Raw genomic sequence first — 22,896 nt, 5'->3', positions numbered from 1 at the left:
AGACAATACCTTATTCCAATATGAGCAAAAAATTTCTCAAAATAATCAATTTTCTTAGACTGCAAATTCGTCTCAAAATGAGATTTCACAAATTTGAAACCTCTGCAGAACTTACAGTGAATTGCAATGGTGAATTCTGAATGAATTCAGTCCAAACCTGAATTGGGTTTTTGTCCAATTCAAGAGAGAAATCCCAAGGGTTTCCGTCCTTAGGTTTCATAACTGAAAGCCAGGCAGACAACTCTCAAATTCTCCAAGAAAATAACAAAACCAACCATGTCTGAAATGAAGCCAAGCTGCTCTTTTAAAACCACTGAGACAACTCTTGGCTTTTCCTTTTTTGTTGCCTTTTGATTTTTCCTCTCTTTATATTTAACTTTTGCAAACGGGAAATAATAATATAGTGACTTTTATTTAACAATTATTTGACATAAAAAGTCACTTTATGACCTTAATAAATAATTAATTAAAATAAGTTGTGACTAATTTTATTTATTTTTTGACAACTTATTTTATTAATTTGTAAGGTCCAAATAAAGGGGGCATTGCAGCCCTCCCCAAAACACAGAGAATAATAGAATTAGAGACCATGCAAGGCCCCCAAAAGTACACTCTTTCTCATCAATGGGAAATGCATGACATTATTGAAGATGGTCCAAGTTTGCCAAGCAATAATTTTTTCCCTTAGTAAAAACAAAATCCAAAGGTGAAAGCAGGACATCTATCTTCCAATTCCTAAAAGGAATACGAGGGAAGAAGACAAAAGATGATCACCTTGAACTGCTAAAATATTGCCATGTTGGTACCAAAAGAAGTACTGAATCAAGAATCCTAGGCCTAATTGAAGTGACAATCTGAAATCATGTGGAAACTGTTATACAACAAAAATCGAAGATGTGGATATGGCTACAAAAACCATAGATGAAAAAATCTTTTAAAAATCGCCTAAATCGTGATAAATTGTGAGTCAATATTGTAGAAGATTAAATTGCTGTAAAAATTGCAAGCGATTTTTTTTTGAGAAATCACAATTTTCAGACGAAAAAAATTGCGATAAAATCATGATTTAAATGTGAAAAATCGCATTTAAGAAGGCGGAAAAAAACAGTCGCAACCCTAAATGCAAATCGGCTTGGTTTGGGTAAAAAGGTCGTGCGAAAAATAAAAAACGCGGTTTCGACTCGGTTTGCCAAAGCGTGCGACGGCTTCCTCCACAACTGATGCCCGACCACATTCATATAGCTCCAGGTTTGTCTCTTTTTCCTCTCTGATTTATCGATTCCTTCTAAGATTAATGATTCTGGATTCTGGGTAGGTACCTTACACAAAAGCAATAGATTTAGATCTTCTGGAGTTCGATTGCTTGTTGCAACTAAGACCGAATATAAGTATATAACTGCAGAATATATATTTAGTTGCAACAAAAGATAGTACCTTACACATTTTAGTTACACAATAATATAAGCTTCTTATGATATAAATATATAATATAAGTTTCTATAAATTACTAATATGAAGTATGAACAATAAAAATCTGTTCTAATGCAAATAGCAGATTCTGATTAATTGTTCATACTTCATATTAGTAATCTGTAATTTATAGACTGAACTGGAGGTGTTTATTGCAGAGATTAATACAATTACAGTATTACTGCAGAATATATATTTTATATTTATATAGAAACTTATATTATCGTGCAGCATAACAGTAGTTGTATCTTAGTTCTAAATTCTAATGAAGATAAAAAAATTTGTAGAAAACACCTGAAAAGCCTTATAGCATTAATCAAGATTTTAAAACAAATCAGAAAAAGTGGGTTTACTCCTCATGAAGTTTTATACAGAAAATTGATTCAAAAGTATCTTAAATGTGTTTAGAATTAAAAAACCTAGAAATAACTACATATGGCTAGAATATGTTTAACAAGAAGTCTCCGTGGACACATTTGAGATTCAGTAAGCCTAATGAGTATTCAACCACTCATTAACATTATCTTACAACTGAGAAATATGCCCTGTTTTCTTCTCAATTAGAAGCTGCTAGATGCATTGCAGACTGGATTAATATCCAAATATCATGATTGGTTATATAACAGCACATCTCTCCAGCTATAGAACCTGCATCATTATCAATTTATCATTACCTTTTTTGATTCAGTACTTTGGCTGTGACCATTTTGTGTTCAAATTCTAGTTTGTGTTCAACTTCAATTGATACTTATTGATCCATGTTTGTTCTCTTTTGCTAGGTTTCTTTCGAATATTTATAAAAGGCAATGCCTTTTGCATCTAGAGGTGGTGGTAGAAAGAGGGATCCTTTGTGGAAACATGGCACACCAAGTGCAGTGGTAGGAGAGGTTATTTATAACCATTGCACGAAAACTATGACCGGTGGCATACACCGACTCAAATATCACCTTGCACAAATCACTGGTCAGAATATTACGATATGTGATAATTGTCTTGAAGAGGTTCAGAGGGAGGCAAAAGCAAGGCTTTCTGAATATGAGCAAAAGGCGGCAAAAAAAAGAGGATAGCAGAGGCAATGGCATCCCCAATGAGAGATCTCAGTTCTACAAGGTCAGGAAATATTGGGGTGGGCAGCAATATGTCTAGTTTTTTCATTCCTCGTAACACTCCTGGTGTGCAACCTAGGTTGTTAGGTACTTCATGGAATAAGGAAGTGCATCAGTAGACAAAGGTGGCATTGGCTAGATTTTGGTATTACAACAATATTCTGTTTAGTATTGTTGATAGTCCATATTGGGAGCAATTGGTCAATACATTGACCATCTCAGGTAAGGGGTTCAATTCCCCAAGTCGTTATGAGTTGAGTGGGCCATTATTGCAAAACGAGGTCCAAAACACACATCAACTAGTGGAATAACAAAGGAGGATTTGGGAAAGGAATGGCTGCAACATTTTATCTGATGGGTGGAAGGATGGCAAGAATAGGACACTCATCAACTTTCTAGTTGCTTCAGAGGGACAGGTGGTATTTTTAAAATCGTTTGATGCCTCAAATGAAGTGAAGAATGCAGAAGCCTTGTGCAACATGTTGGATGAGGTGGTGACAAAAGTGGGAGTGCAAAATGTTGTTCAGATTGTGACCGATAATGCAGCTGCATATGTGGCAGCCGGTAAACTTCTATAGGCTAGGCATCCGACATTATTTTGGAGCCCTTGTGCTACTCATTGCCTTGATTTGCTCCTTGAGGACATAGGGAAACTAAGTTGGGTGAAGAATGTGGTTGAAGATGGAAGGGAAATCACAAAGTACAACTACAACCACACATGGGTCCCAGAGCTTATGATACAACACACTGATGGTAAGGATCTTGCGCGTTCAGGAGTCACACGTTTTGCCACTAATTTCCTCAACTTACAAAGCATATTACGTGCATTGCCCAACTTGAAGCGGATGTTTGTGAGCGAAAGAGGGTTGGAGAGTCCTTATTCTAGGAAGCCTGAAGCAGAGAACGTCGTGAAGACCATTTTTGATGATAGATTTGCCAAAGTCATGGAGGAGATCATCAATGCAAGTTTTCAAACTTTGATTGATGATTTATTTTTTAATTTTCTAATATTACACTTTTCTGATTTTTGTTAAATCTTTCATGTCTAGTTGTCAAAACCATTGGTGAGGGTTCTACGAATGGTGGATGGGGATAAAAACACCATAGGGTATCTATATGAGACCATGGATAAGGCCAAAGAGGCAATCCAGCGATTGTATGGGTCAAATAGGACCAAATATGAACCCATATGGTGCATAATTGATCAAAGGTGGAATTGACAACTCCAACATATCCATGTTGATGCCTACTATTTGAACCCCAAGTTCTTTTTCTCCCGTACTTTCAAAGCAGATGCAGAGGTTCAAATTGGCCACGACACATGTATTCAAAGGTTAGTTGTTGATGATAATATTCAAGACCTCATTTGGGATGAGTTGCAGAGTTACAAGAAGGAAGATGGGGGATTGTTTTCTTCACCTATTTGTGTTCGTAAGAGAGACACCCTGATGCCAGGCAAAAAAAAATGTGCTCTTTAATTTATTTACCATAAAATTTCAATCTTTAAGTTTATTAAATTCTTTACCAAGTTATAAATGCCAATTTGTATCCTTGCAGATCTGTGGTGGGAAGATTATAGTGCCACAATGCCTAATCTTCAAAGGCTTGCAATCCACATATTATCTCAGCCTTGTAGTGCTTCTGGTTGTGAGCGCAATTGGAGTGTCTTTGAGGCCAGACATATAAAAAGCGCAATAGGTTGACTCAAAAGCGCTTGAATGACCTTGTATATGTGTGGTACAACCTTCGATTGCATGAAAAGAGGGTACAAGGAAACAATTCATATGATGCACTTGACATAGATGAGATCGATCCATATACAGCGAATTGGATTGTTGAACATGATGATGCTACTGGTGATGTTGATGTGTATCCATTTTTCACTGACGATCACTTAGCTGAGATGGAGAGAGAGGCAGTTGAATGGGCGACAGAAGTGGCAGAACGTGAGGCAGGAGATGAGTTTGCTGATCTATAAGAGGCAATTTCCTCACCTATTGAGGATATTAAAGCAGCAGCAGCTGCAACACCATCTACTTCAGCACCCACTCAGCGGCAACAGAGTTTTTTGAGCTTTAGTTGTAGATGCAATCTATGATTTCTAGTTTTCATTGATACGAAAGCTTGAACTTAATATGTATTCAGACTTCAGAGATTGTATTTGTTTTGTGGTCTAGACTCTACGATATGTATTTGACTCAAACTTATTTAGAACTTGAACTTGTTTTTTGGTATATGGTATGTATTTGACTCAAACTATGATTTATATATGATGGAAACCAGTAATATGTTATCATGTTCTATAAATTTAGTGTATGTGTGTTTTTTTAGAGTATTTTAAGAAATTATATATTTTCAAATGTTCGATAAATTTGCCGATTTTTAAAAAAAATTCAGCCAAAAGATTTATTGCCAATTAAGAGTTTTTCATCTTTGCCAAAAACTATTCAAGCCTCTCCAAGCCAATGCCAATATATGACATATGATGATAAGGTGAATTAGGTACCATGAAAGATTTAGGTATAGTAACCATGGATGTATGATGCATTGTTATTTCATTATACACTCACAAATACACCTTCTCTCCAATCCAATTCTTTTGGTCTACTAGAGGAGACGTGAGATAAGAACTAGAAGTAGTGAATTTGAATTATTCTTTTGATTCTTTCATTGAAGTTGTATCCATTTAAAACACAGACAAGGCACCTCTTGAGACTCTAGATAGAGAGCCTCAATTGATAAGCGACACCCTTATCAGTTTTTAAGCAAGCGTATAAATGGCCTAAACAAAAATGACCCACACTACTCTTTTTTTAGCATAGGTACGACGACTGAACCAATGAGAATCTAGTATTCATGCAAAAAGTGTCAAAATGAATTATGACCGAGTCAAATTTGTGGGCTCATGAATATTTGTAGACTTTATCATTGTGGAAGCATGAAAAGGTGGAGAAAAAATAGGAGTGTCTAAATGTGCCCTCATGACATCCAAAGAAAGAGATACATATCAATAACAAATATCCTCCTCTACAATCTAGGAGAAGATGAGAGACTTATCCGAGTAGGAATAACTAAGTCTTTAAATCTAGGAGTTCCCCTATAAATAAGTTGTTCAATTATCAAGAAATCTATGTCAAAACCTGTATGGCATATGTGTCGACCATAATCTAGCAGAGAGGAATTCCCTTCAGGACATGAGACTCTTGTAGGAAAATTTGTGAGAGGAAAACCATATTTAGGAGGCAATATATACATCTGCCACCTACTGCGCGATAAATGGAACCAGGTTGTAAATCAACTCCTTTAATTTGTACTGATAAACAGAAAGCTAAACATATATGCTCGCCTTCTAAAGAAATGGTAAAATTAGGACGGACAACATATTTCCCATTTTTAACTAGTTTCCCTCGAAACTGGGAAACTACAGCTTGATCCCAAATTCTACATCTTGTATCTATTAAAATTGTAAAACATTCAACACCTATATTGTAGTTAAACTAAGGATGGGCCATTATATCTACATAAGAGAAATGAACATAATAAAACCCTTTGTGTTTCCACTGTTGGACATCTTTTGGGATGATGAATAGAAGATAAACTTGTCTAATACATAGACCTTTGACTTGGTGGTTCAATTCAAACTGGCGAACTGTTAACATTCTAGCCTTAATTCCTTTTCCTGGATATAATTGGGGAATGCTAGTTTCAGGGAACTTGAAATTTCCATTGTTATCTACCAGTATTTCATTGTATACATAGAAATCATGAATTAAAATTGTTCCAGATAAACTAACATCCATTGATCTTCTACTTGCCTTAGTATAAAAAGAAAGATTTTAGATTATCAAGTTCTTACTTGGAATTTTTGGATTAATTTTGCCAGTACACTTCTGCTGTCTTATGGATGCCCTTTCAATGCACCCTTCTGGCTTCAACATGGGTCTTATATTTGTGGTCCTCCGAATGACACTCAAAGTCATACTTGATGCATTTCAAAACAAGATAACTTATACTTTCAGATTAGAAACTTTTGGCAAGAGAAAATAGTAGACACGAGCTCTAATGCCAATTCCGAACAGGATCAAAATGAAGACTTTGATTTATTAAATTTTGACAGCAATATATACAATGAATGTCATCCACAAATAAGTCACCTCTAAAAGTCATCAAGGATATAAGAGAGGACAATATCATCCACAAATAGTAAGATAGAAATTACAACATGATGCATAGGTAACCATCATTAGCATGGATATTTTGCCAAAGAAAAACTTTCAGCGCATCCATGTAGATACCAAAGACAATCGGTGAGAGAGGGCAACCCTACTTAATTCCAATAGTACTTTGGATGAAGTCAGAGAGGCCATGAGGAGTATGGTAGCGCCCAGCAATCGTCTTGTAGAGCCATGTGATGGCAGTAACAAGGGTCTCAGAATCACTGTCCCTCAATTTCCAAAGCAACAAATGTTGCAAAACAGAGTCAAGAGCCTTTTTAAAGTCCACAAAGCAACAAAAGAATTTACAAGATCCTTGATGTTCTATGCTTGTACATGTAGCTTCTTGGATAATTCCATTCCAATTAGGTTTTTAAACCCCGTGTCCATATTAATACAAGCCCAAACTCAATCACCTCCCTACTTGTTAGATAGACCACATTTTGAAATCTGAAATATGTAAAGTCAACTGCATGTACCTATATCATCTCCTTCTTCTAAGTCTTCTCCTTCTCTGCCTTCTTTTTCTTCCTCTTTCTCCTCCTCTTCTTCCATTTCTTTTTTATTTTCTTCCCCCTCTTCTTCCTATTCTTCCTCTTCTTTATTATTTCCTTCCTCCTCTTCTTCCTCTTCTTCATTTGGAGCCCATCAATTTAAGAAAGCTTGTTCTAGTTCCTCCAAAGAAAAAATATCCTCAACCATTGGCATTAACCATTTCCTCGCTTCACCACTTAAAGGCAACGAAAATCCTACTTTCCATAATTTAATTTTACCATTAGATTTTTTATATGTGTACCACCATTCTAATGCATCTCCACTTCCACCAAAATCAGGAACCTCCATTGAAACTAGCTTTAAAAAAATCCTTCAATAGATAACTATTCTATCAAATACAATTGACCCAAGACCAAAACATGTAGTTGGCCTCAAATAAAAAAATTAAATTAAAAGACTACTCATAAATTTTGATGAGCTTTCCAGAAATGTAAAGATTTTAGAAAAGCTCCCTGATTTGTGACTTGAAAAGCGAATTTATGAAAAATCATAAAATTGCAATGACTCAAATATATTAATGATAAAAACCTAAGTTTTGGATTGCAGCTTCCTTATACAATCCTCGGACTCTTTAAAAAAAATATTGAAAAATTTACAATTGTTTTGAAGTTATAGGTGAATCTTCAAAAACAAGGGTTTTGTCCACTTTTGCCCAAATAGTAGCTTTGATGTTTTGAAATGTCCCCATTTTCAGTATTTTCAACTTTGTAGTTAGTTTTGGCTTTCTCGGTGATTGACAGTCTTGTATGAGGGGATTTTTAACGATGGCAATGAGCTCAATTGGTTTAGAGGACTAATCTGACACTTTCCGAAGAGAACTCTAGCTTTTGGTGTGTGCTCCAATATTCTTGGAGAGAGCATCTATCATAGTAAGTCGCCCTATCGGATCCAATTTGATTTATTCATCATCAATATCATTCCAATGCAGTCAGATTTTAATTTTGCTGCTTTTTCATAGTTTCTGCAACTCATTGGCTTTAATTTAATTATTTTACCAAGGTTGTTTAATTTAATTAAAATAATTTTAAAAGCACCTTAGTGTTATAGCTTGTCGAAAAGAGGATTAAAAGTTTTAAATCGACACATAAAGCAGAGACCTTGCGTATCAAATATTACCATTATTTTTATAACAGGGTCAATTCGAGCAAAAACGAAGTTTTTAATTGAAAAGTGATTTTTGAAGAAAAAAAGTCTTCCAGAAAGTTTGACGAGAAAAGCATGTAAGGAGGTGGACATGGACCATGACAATGGTAGAGACTCAAAGGAGGACTCTGATTTCGATGCAGATTAGGGGCAGCTGTGTACTTTGTTTTTTTGTATTTTCATATCGTAATTGAAAATGAAACTACATGGCAGCAATGTAGCCTTTGGGCATTTTGTATCTTATTTTTTTTAATATTGCATGCATGTTGACAATGAATTCTGAATTATGAATGCATATTGAGTATTGAGTCTTGACAATGAATTTTGAACACAAATGTTGTATGTTAAAACTTAAGGTTCTATAATGTTTTCATATGCATGCTATATCCATGTTTTCATATGAAAATTTAAAATTTCCCTATTTATTTTAAATTTTCCCTATATTTTATATAGCCATCCCCTTTGCCATCCTGGAAACCCATCCCCCCGTCCCCGTCCCCGTTCTGGAAACTCAAGGTAACATAGTTATTTTTCCTTGGTCACTTTTTCCCTATTGGAGCTGCATTGAAGTTCCTTGCTTAGATGCCCTCCATATGGCCATGTGACTCATGATAGGAACTTTTCAATAAGATTTGGAGCTTCTTTGTGAGGTGTTTCAGGCATTAAAGAAGGTACATGGAGTTTACAAGGATAGTTGTGCCATCTTTGGGATTTTTTTCATTCACCATATGATTTTGCATTGGGTATGCAACCTTCTTCATATTGGTTTCAAATTGAGGTTGAGAACTACATGTTTCAAATTTGGGTTGACCACTACATGTTTTTGGGCCAAGATGCCCTAATATCCAATATATGCAAAAATGTAATAAACTCTTAACGTAACACCGTACAATACTTCTTATGGAAGAAGCCACTCCACACTATATCTCTAAGACATCCCAAAATACAATATTGTACATCATACCTCTCTTACAATGATAAACACCACCTTTATATAGACGACCTAATAATACAATGAAAGGGTGACATCTCCTAATATAATGAAATACATAATTATCCAAATGTCCCAATATAACTAACTTAAGGGACATGTGCCACATGACGGCATCTCCATCCACCTAAATAAATTATAATATCATATCCCTAGGAACGTAACATTAGCTACTATTGTTGTGATAAGACAAATTTGTGATACCTTATTAAATAGCTTTTACCTTGTTTTTGCTTTGAAATGGGATGAACCTCCTTGAAATATGTAAATGACCAACTTTGGATGTACAATGAAATGTGGGTCTCGAGACTCTTATGTAACTCCTTCAATGAACCTCCATAAGACCAATAATTAAATAGGTGATCTCAAACTTTGGTGCATAGCTCTTTAATCTCCTTTACAAATGTGAAACAAGCCGCAGCTTACAATGAGGCATTGAACACAAAATTTATCAAACTAATACCACTTTTATAACCAATTATCATTGCAGTTTAAACATACATCTCATGAGTGCCTTGACATGTAGTTTGAAAATTGCAAGAAAAAAATGTAGCTACAATAAACTACAAATGATAGCAACACAAAAAAACATTACAAAAGACATCAAACAAAAAAAATATTTTGGTTGATGCAAGATTGCCCTTTGTGTTGGGATGCTCCTACATCAAACACCCCAAGTAATTGAAAAGTAAGTGTCTCATTTTGTTCAAGGTTTTCAACTAAAAAAAACCATGATGATCTGCCTCAACCTTAGATATCCATGTAAAGTCTCCAATTTGGTCATCTTTCTACTTCACTAGATATTCATGACTCTTAGTCCATGTCCTCTACACTGCCCTTTTATCCAAAATTTCTTCCATCTCCTTAACTTGCTAAACTTCTATTTATTGCCTTTAACTATTGATTAGTCTATAGGTGATATGTTGGACTAAACTTGAAATCACTATTCATCTTCTTCCACAATGTTATCCAAAAATGAACAAAAAAATTATATCTATTTAACATAATACTCTTAGATAATCCGTGTGATCTCACAATTTCTTTGAAAAAAAATCAGCTACAAGTAGAGCATCATTAGTCTTATTAGTCTTCTTACAAGCAATGAAATGTGTCATTTTTTAAAATCTATCAACTACCACAAAAGCTTAATCAATTCCCCACAAGTTCTCAAAAATCCTAACATAAAATATATATTAATATTATCCCATTGTCTCTCTAAAATCGGTAATGATTTGTTAAAATAATATTAATATCTATTCTATAATGATCATCTTCTATTCTTAGTGGTCATCTTAGTTGTCAACTTATTTAGCTATTTAGCTTTTTAGTCAAATTTATTTAGCTTTTTAAGCTTTATTTAATATTTTAAGCTTTTTAGCTTTTTAGTTTTCACTTAAAAGTTAAAACAACTAGTTCTTAATTTAGAACGTTGCCTTGTGATCTCTATATATACGGTTGTATATCATTGAATAATTAATCCAATTATTTTGAGCAATCAATTTTTCATGGTATCAGAGTGGGTCGATGGGATTTTCAAGAGTCGGCAAATTTTTAAAAAATTTGTAGAATCCTTTCTGGCACTTTTTCCAGAATTTTTTTTAATCGATTTAAAAAAAAAAATCGTTGGTGGTTCGTGGGTTTTTTCTTCAGTTGTAATTCGAAGATTTTTTTCTGCTAGTAGAAATTCGAGGGTTTTGAAACCTTCGTTTTGGGCATCGTTTTTGGTTGCTGAAACCTAAGTATTTTTGTGGCTCTAGAATTTCTATGTCGCGATTTTGTTTTGGACGTGTTTTACTACTACCTATTCACAATTTTCACGACACCTTTTTCGGCTTGAGATCGTGTTCTTTGCAAAGCGAAAATCTTTGTAAGGGCAAATTTCTTCTTCGACGTTTTTTCCTGTCAATGCTTTTCGGTTTTTGCGATTTTCATGGGCGGTGTCATTCTTTGCCTGCGTTTTTTATTTCCGGCCGAAGTATTTTTTTGTAGCACGAGTTCTATGCTTGCGATTTTCCATCGCGTTTTTCACGATTTCCAATGCCACGTTTTTGGGGCGGATTGTGATTTTTCGACGGCGCCGTTATTTTTCCATGCGATTTTTTTTTTTCGGTGATGGCTTTTGTTTATGGATTTTTGGCAGCTTGTCTGTGTCTGCGTCCATGTGAAGCATCAATCTTGCAGGTTTGAAGGTTTTTTTTGCAGCACCTAAAGGATTTATTGTGCAGGTTTTGTGCATGATTTTATGTGCGCAATTCTTCTGCAACCCGAGTTTGTGACAGGTTTTCTAGCAATCTGGGCAACTAGGGTTTCAAGCCCTTTATTTCTACAGACGTGTTGTGGTTAAGGCACGAGTATTGGGTTTTTATAATTTTTTCTCCTCAAAAAAATTATTGACAGTTTTTAATAATTTTTTGCCTTAAAAAAATAAAATTATATTAGGTTTTATAATTTTAGCCTTCAAAAAAAATTTCTGGGTTTTAATAATTTTTTCCTCAAAAATTATTTGTTGGGTTTTATTAATTTTTTCCACAAAAATTATCTTTTTCTGGGCAAGGCCTCTCGTCCTACAAGTCCCAAGGTTTTCACGATTTTTACCTGAAAAATTGTATTGAAGGTTTTTACGATTTTTTCCTCAAAAATTGTTCATAGGGTTTATAATTTTCCCTTAAAAATTATCATCTATAACTGGTGAAGTTTGCGTGAGATTTTGGGTATCTGGATTTATAATGGGTGTTCCTATCTTTGGGTTTTTACCGTTTTTTTCTAGAAAAACGATGAATTGTAAAATCCAGTTTTCTTGGTTTTCACATTTTTTTCCTCATAAATTGTTCACAGGGTTTATAATTTTTTTCCGTAAAAATGATCATCTATAATCCGCGAAGTTTGCATGGGATTTCTAGGTTTTCACGATTTTTTCTTCAAAATTTGTTTGCTAGTTTTTTTGATTTTTTCCTCAAAAATCATCTATAATACGCGAAGTTCTTAGGGTTTGACGGTTTTCTCCACAAAAATCGTGCTTTGTTCCAGTTAGTTTTGGGTCGCACTGCTAGGGCAAACATCTGCAGCCGTGGTATCTTGCAGTTTGTTTTAGAGTTGTTGGAGCAAACAGTGCTCAGTACTCATTTGCACAAAGGTTTGCTGATTTTTCCTCAAAATCATGGTTTCAGGCTTTAGTAATTCGCGTGTCGGATCTCTAATTCGCATGTGAGGGCTAAATTAGCTTGGATGGCTTCTGGTACTTGTTGTGACGTATTCACACATCGCCCCATTGCAAATGGGGACCCCCACTTTTTGCTTTCTGGGGTTAGCCCTTTTGGTTTTGTTGTTAGTTGTTTTAGTGTCTTAGCCTTTGCATTGAAGGGATTGAGCCAGGTGGATCTCCTCAAGAGGTCAGGTCAATTGAGTGATTAGGGATTATTTAGATCATTCCTAGGGTGTTTTTTGTGTACTATCCGATCGCACTTCAAGTTGCTAAATCAAACCTTGGTTGAATGCATAATGTCCTCCTGGGTCCCATCCCTTACATCAAGGACAGAGCGAATTCGCCTTAAGGAGTCTAGAATATCATCTTGATCCTCAAATGTCCTGAAATTTGGCTAAGTCAGGAATGTCATCCTGATCCTGAAATTTGACTAAGTCTGGAAAATTGAAGAATCCTCCAAAAAATAGATTTTGCATTATAACTCCTCGAGGTCCGAAACCACTCTCAAACATCCTGACAATATATATGGAATATAACTTAAAGTATAAGTGACATTTCACTTGTACTTAAATGTTATATTCCATATATGAATCTTGACGGAGAGACTAACATGTCAAATTTTGCTCCTGACCCTTCCAAAGGGTCCAGAGCGAATTTCCTTATATCTCCCTTCTTGGTCCTAATTTGCCTCATAAACCTTATCCCTATGGCGTGGTTGAGAGAGTATTGATGTGTGAAACAAAGTGAAGTGATGAAAAGTGAAGGATTTGATCATAATTGCAAATTTCGCCCCTGGCCCTTCCAAAGGGTCTAGAGCGAAATCCTCCAAATGACTTATTTCTTCCCTAGGGACATCCGATTGCGGACATAAATGGCAAGGAAGGGATTGAAAAAGGACAAGTCTAAAGCAAGCTAAGTGAAAAAGGATGAGAATTGAGCCTAAAACATCAATTTCGCTCCTGAACCTTCCAAAAGGTCCAAAGCGAAATTTTTCTAAGCTCCTGACCCTTCCAAAGGGTCCAGAGCAAAATCCTTAAGAAGACTCTCAATTTCACCTAGTGCGCTAAATGAACCTTGTTTTATAGCAAATTGACTTGATGGTGTTGGGAGGAGGTGTAGTAAGTTAAATTCAAGACAAAGAAAGGATGAATGGATGAAGAAATTGGGCCTAGGAAGAATTTCGCTCCTGACCCTTCCAAAGGGTCCAGAGCGAATTCTCCTAAAAACACTATTTAGTATTTCCTCCTTGTTCAAACCAAGATCTTTGTTCCTAGGACATGGTTGGGAAAGGATTGATGTGTACTTGTCCTTGAAAAGTGATTTGAGACAATGAGATGATAGAATTTGAGCTAAAATGCAAATTTCACTCCTGACCCTTCCAAAGGGTCTAGAGCGAAATTCCTAGCAAAGACTCTATTTTGCCTAATGCACTAAAAGGACCTTGTTTTAAGCTAAATAGATGGTGAATTGACTTGATTATGGTAAGAGGATATTCGATAAGTCAAGTTTGAGGTGAGTTGAGAGGAAAAGAAGTGTGAATTGAGCCTAAAGACAAATTTCTCTCCTGAACAAATGCTTCAGATTGTCAGTAATTGTTCACCAATAAAATATTTTATGAGAATATTAAAACTAATTTCAATTCTGTTCTCCTTAATGAAACCCCTGCTGATGCCTTAAGCAGACAACCCACAGAGCATGTCAAATAGTGTCAGACTTGGTCCCCTTATACTTATGATGCTACGTCAGATTTAGGAAGGCTTAGGGGTTGCTTTGACTAATATATCTACATAGCTAATGAGCAGACGTAATATTATGATGAAGAGTGAATGCATAGAAGACAACATATTAATGAAGGCATGTTGAAGAAGCCAGCGATTATCAAATAAGAGGCAACGATTAATCTAAGAAAGTAATTATGTTTAATATCAAAAGGGCAGCGATTTTCTAGAAATTAAAATATAATTAAGTTTTAAATAGGAAGAGTTGTGACTCTTCCAAATGGGCAAAAATATTGAAGAGCCACGATTCCCTTATATTGAAGGATATAAAAGGAGAAGAAAATACGAAGGGAGTTATAGGGGAGTCGTAGGGGAATATAATTAAAAAGCACAAATTGTCTTCAGCCTCAAAGATCGATACAGCAAACACCACACAAGTCATGATTCTATTCACCACGGACAGGTAAGTTAATTCAGTCCCTAACTGCTTTATTATTATTACCGTAGAAGATCACTTTCAGATATTATTAATTTACACTAGGAACAACATCGATGATATAAGACTGCCAGAATATATATATGGTGAGAATACAACAGAATCCACACTGTACTGGGAAGTATATATCGTTTGTTATATGTGATCTTATACTGTCTGTAAATGAGAAAATATCAGAATTAACACCATGCTGGGAAATATTTATATAATCTGATTATAACTGACTCAATGTTGTCTGCAAATATATATACTGTTTAACTATACTGTACTGGGAAATATTTATATAATTTGATTATATCTGATTTAATGCTGAATTAATACTGTTCCATAATTCTTATAGTCAACAGTCATGCAATCAATATAAGTTTGTAATTAGAAACTATTTATCGTCACCATCATGTGTGAGAGGATGGGAGAGCATTTGCAATGTCCCCTTTCTAGGCGATAGGAGATGAGCAGGGGTTGACCTATCATTTGAGTTTCGTAGGTCAATAGTATGATTAGGGGACTCATTTTGAGGGTCATGGAACTTTGGAGGGGCTTTGTGAGCCATTTTGGACCTTCAGACGGCAATTCCTATTTTTCAGGGAGAACTGGCAATTGACTGGATGACCACCCGAGGGACCAGGGAGCAAAGCAAAATCCTTTTGAGCAGTTACAGGTGTTTGGAGAGAGGTTCCTATTTTTTAGGGCAAGTCCCTACTTTTAGGAGGCACTGTCAGTTGGCTTGCAGGACTTAGGTAACATTAGTGATCACATTCAGTGCTTCAGACGGAATTCAGATCTAAGTCGTGGATTTCATTTTATGAATAAATTAGGAAATATTTAATATTTCCTAAGTTGGATTAAATAAAAAATAATAAAGTGAAATAATATAATCACTTTATATTAATAAAGTGGCCCCTTGGCACATTTTCCTAGAAGTTATAACTTAAAGGTTATAACTTAATAATATGGCCATTTTTAATGGGGAATTAGACCCTCAATGGGTCAAACCACTTAGGGGAAGTTATTTTTTAATAAAAAGAAACATTTTAACATGTTTTATGAAGCCAAAAGTACAACCCTAACCCCAAATTCGAATTAGAGTTTGAGGCATGTTAAAAAAAGACATTTTGGAGGCTCATTTTGGGATCATTGTTATTCTTTTTTTAGAGATTTCTTTTCATCAGCAGGTCTGCAACGTGATTGACATATATCTGAGAGCAGATTGGAGACGAAAACCTCCATCTTTGGTGACAGGACGTAACCCCTTTCACTAATTCAGCATTTGGACACACAAAGAACTTCATTTTAGGCCATTGGGGGCCAAAAATCAAAAGTTTGCAGTGTTAGACAGCAATTACAGGGCTTTTACATCAGGTTTGAGCATATTTGGATGATCTTACCAGCAATTCAGACATTATCCAACAGATCGTACCATTCCCAGCTGAGCCATACATCGAATTCTTGCCATTCCCAGCTGAGCCATACATTGAATTCTTGCCTGGAGTTTGTAGAAAATAATTACAAGGGTTTTAACTCAACTAATTGTACTAAAATTCATTGTTGGCAATTAGGATCAACAAATAAGAAGTAATTTTGGAGAAATAAGGTCATATGTGATCAGCATATTCAATAATACAGGGAAATTTTTCATTCCTAGAGGACCACGCCTGGCAAGGAATTAGAATTCCACTTTGGTCTGCATAATTATTCATCAAACCCAACCAATTGTACTAAAATTCATTGTTGGCAATTAGGATCAACAAATAAGAAGTTATTCAAATAAGGTCATATGTGATCAGCATATTCAATAATACAAGGAAATTCTTCCTTCCTGGAGGGCCACGCCTGGCAAGGAGTTAGAATTCCACCTTGGTCTGCATAATTCTTCATCAATTGTTTTTGGTAATTCATTGTAGGGTCAATAAAGTCAATTGGAGCTGCCATTTCATTCAGGAAGCTCCTATTTCATCATATATTGAATTTCAGTCAAATAAGGAGGCTCAACCAGGCAGGCTCAGGACACCTAGTATGCAAATTTGCTCATTAAGTGGAAATAAAAAGTTATTCTTGAATTATTACATTGCTGTTGTAAAAATCAAAAGTCTGATTTTAATTCTCAGTACTAGTTTAATTTCATTTTTGCATTTACTTCCATTATGCATCATTCAAATACCCTCAAAAGCACATAAAAACCAAAAAACCTCATCAAAACCAAAAAATTATATCGCTGGTCAAAGATTCAGTTGAGACAAACCAATCAGATTTGTGCCAATCCCTAGTTGGCATCTTTCATATCCAGTGGTGACGAGGGGCTTTCATGTGGTCGTAGGGACCCATGAAGTCAAGGAACCAGTTATGCTCTCCATGCCAGTCTCACCATGATGGAGAGTGTTTAAAGTGTTTAAAGGTATAAAGCCTAGAAGGATAACAAAGAGGGCTGCCAAGTCTAGCAAGTGGGTTAGAAGCAACCATCCCTTGGTCTAGGTAGACAACAGACTCAAGCTGTCCCTTCAGGGCTCTTATACTATATCTCTTGCTATGTTACAAATAGAATAGGTTATACTATCAGAAATGAATATGCTTGTAGGTGTGTATCGATTCATTGTGGTTGCAGGTTTCCTGTCATTTACTCTTCCAATTTAAGGTAAGAACCAAGTCCTATCTTGGGTTCACAGAATTATGAATTGAATGTTAGAATAATTAATTGAGTAATATGATAATTTTTTATTCCGATTCACTGTGGCTAAGATTAGATAGAGTTTGTCTCCTAATTAAGCAAATTGTTTTGAGTTTCAAGCGTATTGAGTTAGATAATTATTGTTAAACAATCCTATATCAAGTAGGGGACATTACAATAGACTCCCCCCTTCTATAGTTTTGCCACCTTTTAGAAAGATGATGGTGTAGTAAGGCAACGCTAACCAAAAAACATAGTTTCAGCACCTAGGTACGTGTGATAAGGCTCATCGATCCTTTATTAACTGATTTCAGCCTAGTTTCCATCTCAGAATTGGATGCACCTCCTTAATGGAGGTAAGTGGCAACTTTTGAATGTACAATGAGATGTGGGTCTCTATATGCTAAGAGACTCCTACATGAACCTCCTCAAGACCAATAATTAAATAGGGGATCTCATACTTTGGTGTAAAGTTCAAATCCTTTGGCACACAGCTATTTAGATCTCCTTTAAAAATGTGGAAAAATCCACACCTTATAAGAAACTATAAACAAAATTTGATGTGTGGAAATGTTCACAGCACTGATGAGATGCTATGTTATAACCACAATGATGACTGGTTACAATAAAGGTAACATACAGCTCAATTTCTACAGACTAACCTAAATGTACTTGTTTGAAAATTGCAGGTAAAAAAATGGAACTGTTGTTGACTCCGGTAATATCCCTTCTTAAAATTTCTTTATTTTCTTTTAAATAATAAAATCTAACTGTCAATTATAGGAGTTTACACAATTAGAATAAATATTAAATCCATATGATTCAGAAATTACTGCTAATAATGAGTTCTATCAATATTCAGAAAATGGTTTGAATAATCAAGTTGTCTATTTCCAGCAGCTGATCAATCAGTCCCTCTTCTTCTTCAGCAATTTATTTCTCAATGAAGCACTCTTTCTGCCTTCAATACTGCCTGATATTTGACATTAGAGGCTCATAATCTACTGCTGATTGTAAAGGTATTTTAATTCAAACTCAGATTTGCACAATGGTGATTTCGTGTAAGGTCACCCTTAGGAATTGCTGGCTTTTGTCCTCCAATTCAAGGCCTATAAGGGTTTCATCCTTAGGTTGGTTGAACCATAGTTCTTGCTCCACAAGGAGCAATAATCAAATATAAATGAATTCTTCATATGGTGCTTACTTCTCTTTGTTTGGTGTCTCTTTTATTTATTTTTCCTTCAAAGGTCGTGATTCTTCACATTCCCCTTGACTTTTCATTAAACTAAACTTTAATTTTATATTTTATTATTATAGTATACTTTATATATTATTTTTTTATATTTTCATTTACTATTATTATTATCTCATCAAAAAAATAGGAGAAATTACAACTCCAAATGACAGCAACACGCAAGAGAGCCCAACAAACACAAAAACAAATTGATCTTTGGCCTTTGGATGCTCCTACATTACAAAGCATTACGTACAAAGGTAACTAGGACCCTACTTCAAGAAGCCCAAATGTTCAAAGCTTTTCTTGAAGGTGTGAGATGAGATAAATATGGATTGTATGCCATGCCTTTAGAAGTATATGATTGAAGCAAATAGTTGTGAAATCATTGTAGGGAAAATGAGGCTGTAAATCACTCGGTCATGTAATCATTTCTAACCAACGATTCAATACAAATTTGGTGTTTCAGAGATTACTTGAAATACATGCAAATTTTAGTTTTCATAATTGTGATGTTCATGGCAGGTAAATTATGTATGTCAATTATCCCCCGTCGAGTACATATGTTTGTTTTTTTGCACACCCTAATTGAAGGGTCTTAATATTAATGTGGAAAGAAACATGTTAAGCATGTTAACATGCAAAAGGGATACTACAGGTTTCAAGTATATCAGTTATCAGTGTTTGAAAAATAAAGTGATCTCAAGACCTGATTTAAGAATTAAGAGTGAATATAAATAATGGGCCTCTTAAATAAGCATTTTACGATCATCTAAAAACATGTTCAACCTTGATAAAAAATGCTCATAATTTTAATTGAAAATTTAAAAAACTTACATTCAGAGTCTGAAGAACAAACAAAGCATGCCCCAGAAAATATGCATCAACACTTGTAGGCCTGCAAAGTAAATAGCATTCAGGTTTAGAAAACTCATGATGTAGAGAGATAGATCATTTAAAAGTGATCCTATTAGTATTACTATTCCATCCAAACTTGAGAACATTTATTGGATACATGTTCCCTCAAAGAAAAAAATTAATGAAAATCTTTGTGCTCACTTATTTTCTAAGAAGAACTTTTGATCGCCCAACTTTGTTGAAAGTGACTCATATGCTGCACCTGCATTCCTGTATAGCTGTTGAAGTAGTCAACTGATAAGTTGAAGCATAGCAATTGAAAGCAAAGGTTTGAACTACAAAACATGAATAACAATCACTAATTGAGAGGTGGCCTCATAGTAGCACACTTTCACAACCAATGAACATTCAATGACCAACAAAAATAATAAAAAAGAAAGGGAAAGAAAAGAAATGATCAGGAACACTGTCTAGGTAAAAAAATCTTTAGTCTGCAATAAAGCCCAACATACTTATTATGATGTCCAAACATGTCATAAGAAATGTTCAAGTGACAAGCAATTGATACCTCTGCTTCTTTTTCTTGACAATTGCTGGAATTTATCCCAAGACGCTGCATTGCAGCTCTCTTTTGTTTCCAATAGATAATCTTACCAATTGGCCAGGGGAGATCAGAAAAATAAATCTCGTTTGCAACATTCTCGTTATAATTAACCCAGAGCTCATATAAAGTTGCATCAGCAAGCCACGAACTGATCAATACCTTGGATGCCATCAAATCTGGAAAACTGTAGCTAGGAATTTCAGAATCCAAATCAACAATGTTCTCTTTTTTAAGAAATTCAAAAATTCCACCAGCTTCACTGTTGAATCCTGCATAACTGCCAACTTCGACCAGTGGTAGATCCTCTGTAACCAGAAATAGGAACAACTTAACTTCAGGACGTGAGGAACATATTTACATCCAAATCATCTATAGACGTGTGTGTGTGTGCATCCCACAACCAATGCCAACTGAGCTTGATCTAGAATTTTACTGATTTTGCTTGACAATGACTGGTTCCAAACTCAATTTAAGAGATGACACTTACACACACAAAGAGGCCCTATTACCACAAGTATATGAGATAACAATAATACCCTAGGTACATAAGAGTATGTACTAACAATTGCTAAGACCATAAAAGCAAGCATAAGTTGATTAATGGCATTGCCTTTCAACGATGGTACCTGAATCTGAACCTCTAGAGTATGTCGCAATTAGTAAACCTATTTCTTAGGAAACAGGCATTTCATAAGCCATTTCTAGCTGATGGCAAATATCTGACCAAATAAGCAAAAAACACAAAACTAAAGCATATTATGATTAACAATTTCAAAATATGTCCATAATTATTTTGCCTTTTGATTTGTCATCTTGTGCTCTCCGTAGCAGTATGATTATGTTCAATCAATCTATGGTTGGGATGTTTCCTGTCCTATTTATTTATATTCCAACCAAATAATGCTGTCTGAAGAAACGCAATGTATAAGGGAGTTAGGCTGGTTGTTTTGTGCAAGCAATGTTTGTTCATGTTGTGTATTAGCTCTCTGGGATAAAACAGGACATGATATATTTCTATACTTCTAGAAAGTTGCACGATTGTAAAATTTAATGATTCCTACATATACTATGCATATCCTCTAAATATTTGGAAACTCGTTTCCATTTTATTCCCCGATTAAATGTCTGATAGCATAGTTTTATAGCATGCTAAGAACGACAGATTGACCTAGTTAGCACGTCTGAATGTAAAGCCGCTATGTCTAGGTGACTAACTATATAGCTTAGGGTTGTCATGCAATCAAAGCTTATTTGCTTCAACATTACGAACACTTTCTGATGACTGCCACATTTGCTAACAGCAAAAGAGTGAAAAAGGAAAAAATAGATAAAAGTATCGGACATTTCAATTCGAAGGAACATTCTAAATTAGTTTAAATACAACCATCGTTTAAAGCTCTTCTAATTATTTTCCTCGGCAAATTGAACAGAAGGGTTTAAGTCTTCAAGAAGACAAGAAAAAATTGACATTTTATTTTATTCTGTAGATTCCTCTTAACGCCACTGAAATTATTTCTGGGAGTGCACTAGATACAAACCCATTGAGGCAAAATTCTTATTATCAAAGCAGCAAGCACCCAAAATAATAAAGCGTAATCCCTACCATTGCAGGACACATTTAATGATATTTCAAATGTGCACTAAAGAAAATTGATAAGATGAATGGAGTAGGAAATACTTGCCCGAGTCCGGACTATTGACATCATAATAAGTAGTGAAGGAGATGTTGGCAAGTCTGAGATAGATGTAAGCAGGAAGGCAGATTGGACATGCAGTGGGCAGGCCATAAACTGATTTTCTTACATATAGGACTAATTCATCTCTGTCTCTACCTGGCTGTTCCTGCTCTTTTTGCTCCATTTTTCCTTCCTCTTCTGTAATTAAGAAAATTATAAATACTCGAGAACCGATATTACGCTAACACAGAATTTTATACACAGCCTATTGAGTGGTTTCGATATCTAATTTGCACCCCCTACCAGTTCGTTCTTGAGCTTCTCTCTAGTCTCCAGCTCCTTTTGCAGATGGGAAAATTGTACAAATGATGAAAAAACGTTAATGACGGTATCTATGTAAAAATGTCTATCAAACTCGGAATGTTATTACATTAGGGTTGAGAGAATTATATGAGGATTTTTTAATTCTAGAATTATTTTAATTTTAAATTAATTTGTTTCAATTAAAAAATCTGAGAGTTTGCAATATATTAAATATTTCAGTTAATATTTTTAATAATAATATGTGGAAATACCTATCAAAAAAAAATAATAATATGTGGAAAAGTCATTTAAAAAGAATGTTATAAGAAAGAAAAATAAATAATTTAAGTTATAAAAATTAAAGTAAATATTTTAGTTCATTTGAATGCGCTGTCATTATTTTTTGAAATAAGGTGTTTGTCAAAATTTAATAAAGTTTTAGAGATAATTTTTTTCATTTTAAATTTATTGAAAATTTGTAACAAATCTCTCTTTATAAGAATACAATTTAGAAGACTAATACTCAAAAATATTAAATCATGGCTAAGAGCCCCTAATTAATGAGTTGTCATTAAAAGAATGCAACTTTTTATTTGTAAGTATGCACCTAAATAGTACTATACAATGTATTTGATAGTTTTGAATAGTAGAGAGTAAGTTT

The 22,896-nt window shown here is 34.8% G+C and overlaps 1 protein-coding gene across 1 annotated transcript in view; it reads right to left on the bottom strand.

The window, feature by feature from the left end:
• LOC131040525 (mitochondrial outer membrane import complex protein METAXIN) overlaps nucleotides 1-22,345 on the bottom strand; it is a 35,552-nt gene extending 13,207 nt beyond the window's left edge. Inside the window, exons 1-5 of the mRNA XM_057973472.1 lie at nucleotides 22,236-22,345; nucleotides 21,939-22,130; nucleotides 20,221-20,561; nucleotides 19,854-19,930; nucleotides 19,632-19,692 (exon numbers count right to left, since the gene is read on the bottom strand). Coding sequence (XP_057829455.1) covers nucleotides 19,632-19,692; nucleotides 19,854-19,930; nucleotides 20,221-20,561; nucleotides 21,939-22,116 — 657 coding nt within the window. The 5' untranslated portion in view covers nucleotides 22,117-22,130; nucleotides 22,236-22,345. The remainder of the gene's footprint in view (nucleotides 1-19,631; nucleotides 19,693-19,853; nucleotides 19,931-20,220; nucleotides 20,562-21,938; nucleotides 22,131-22,235) is intronic.
• Between the last annotated feature and the right edge of the window lie 551 nt (nucleotides 22,346-22,896).

Source organism: Cryptomeria japonica, chromosome 6 (genome assembly GCF_030272615.1).
Source record: "Cryptomeria japonica chromosome 6, Sugi_1.0, whole genome shotgun sequence".
In the NCBI taxonomy this organism is placed as follows: domain Eukaryota; kingdom Viridiplantae; phylum Streptophyta; class Pinopsida; order Cupressales; family Cupressaceae; genus Cryptomeria; species Cryptomeria japonica.
Note: the sequence above shows the minus strand (reverse complement) of the source record. Positions and strands in the feature narration are given on the sequence as shown.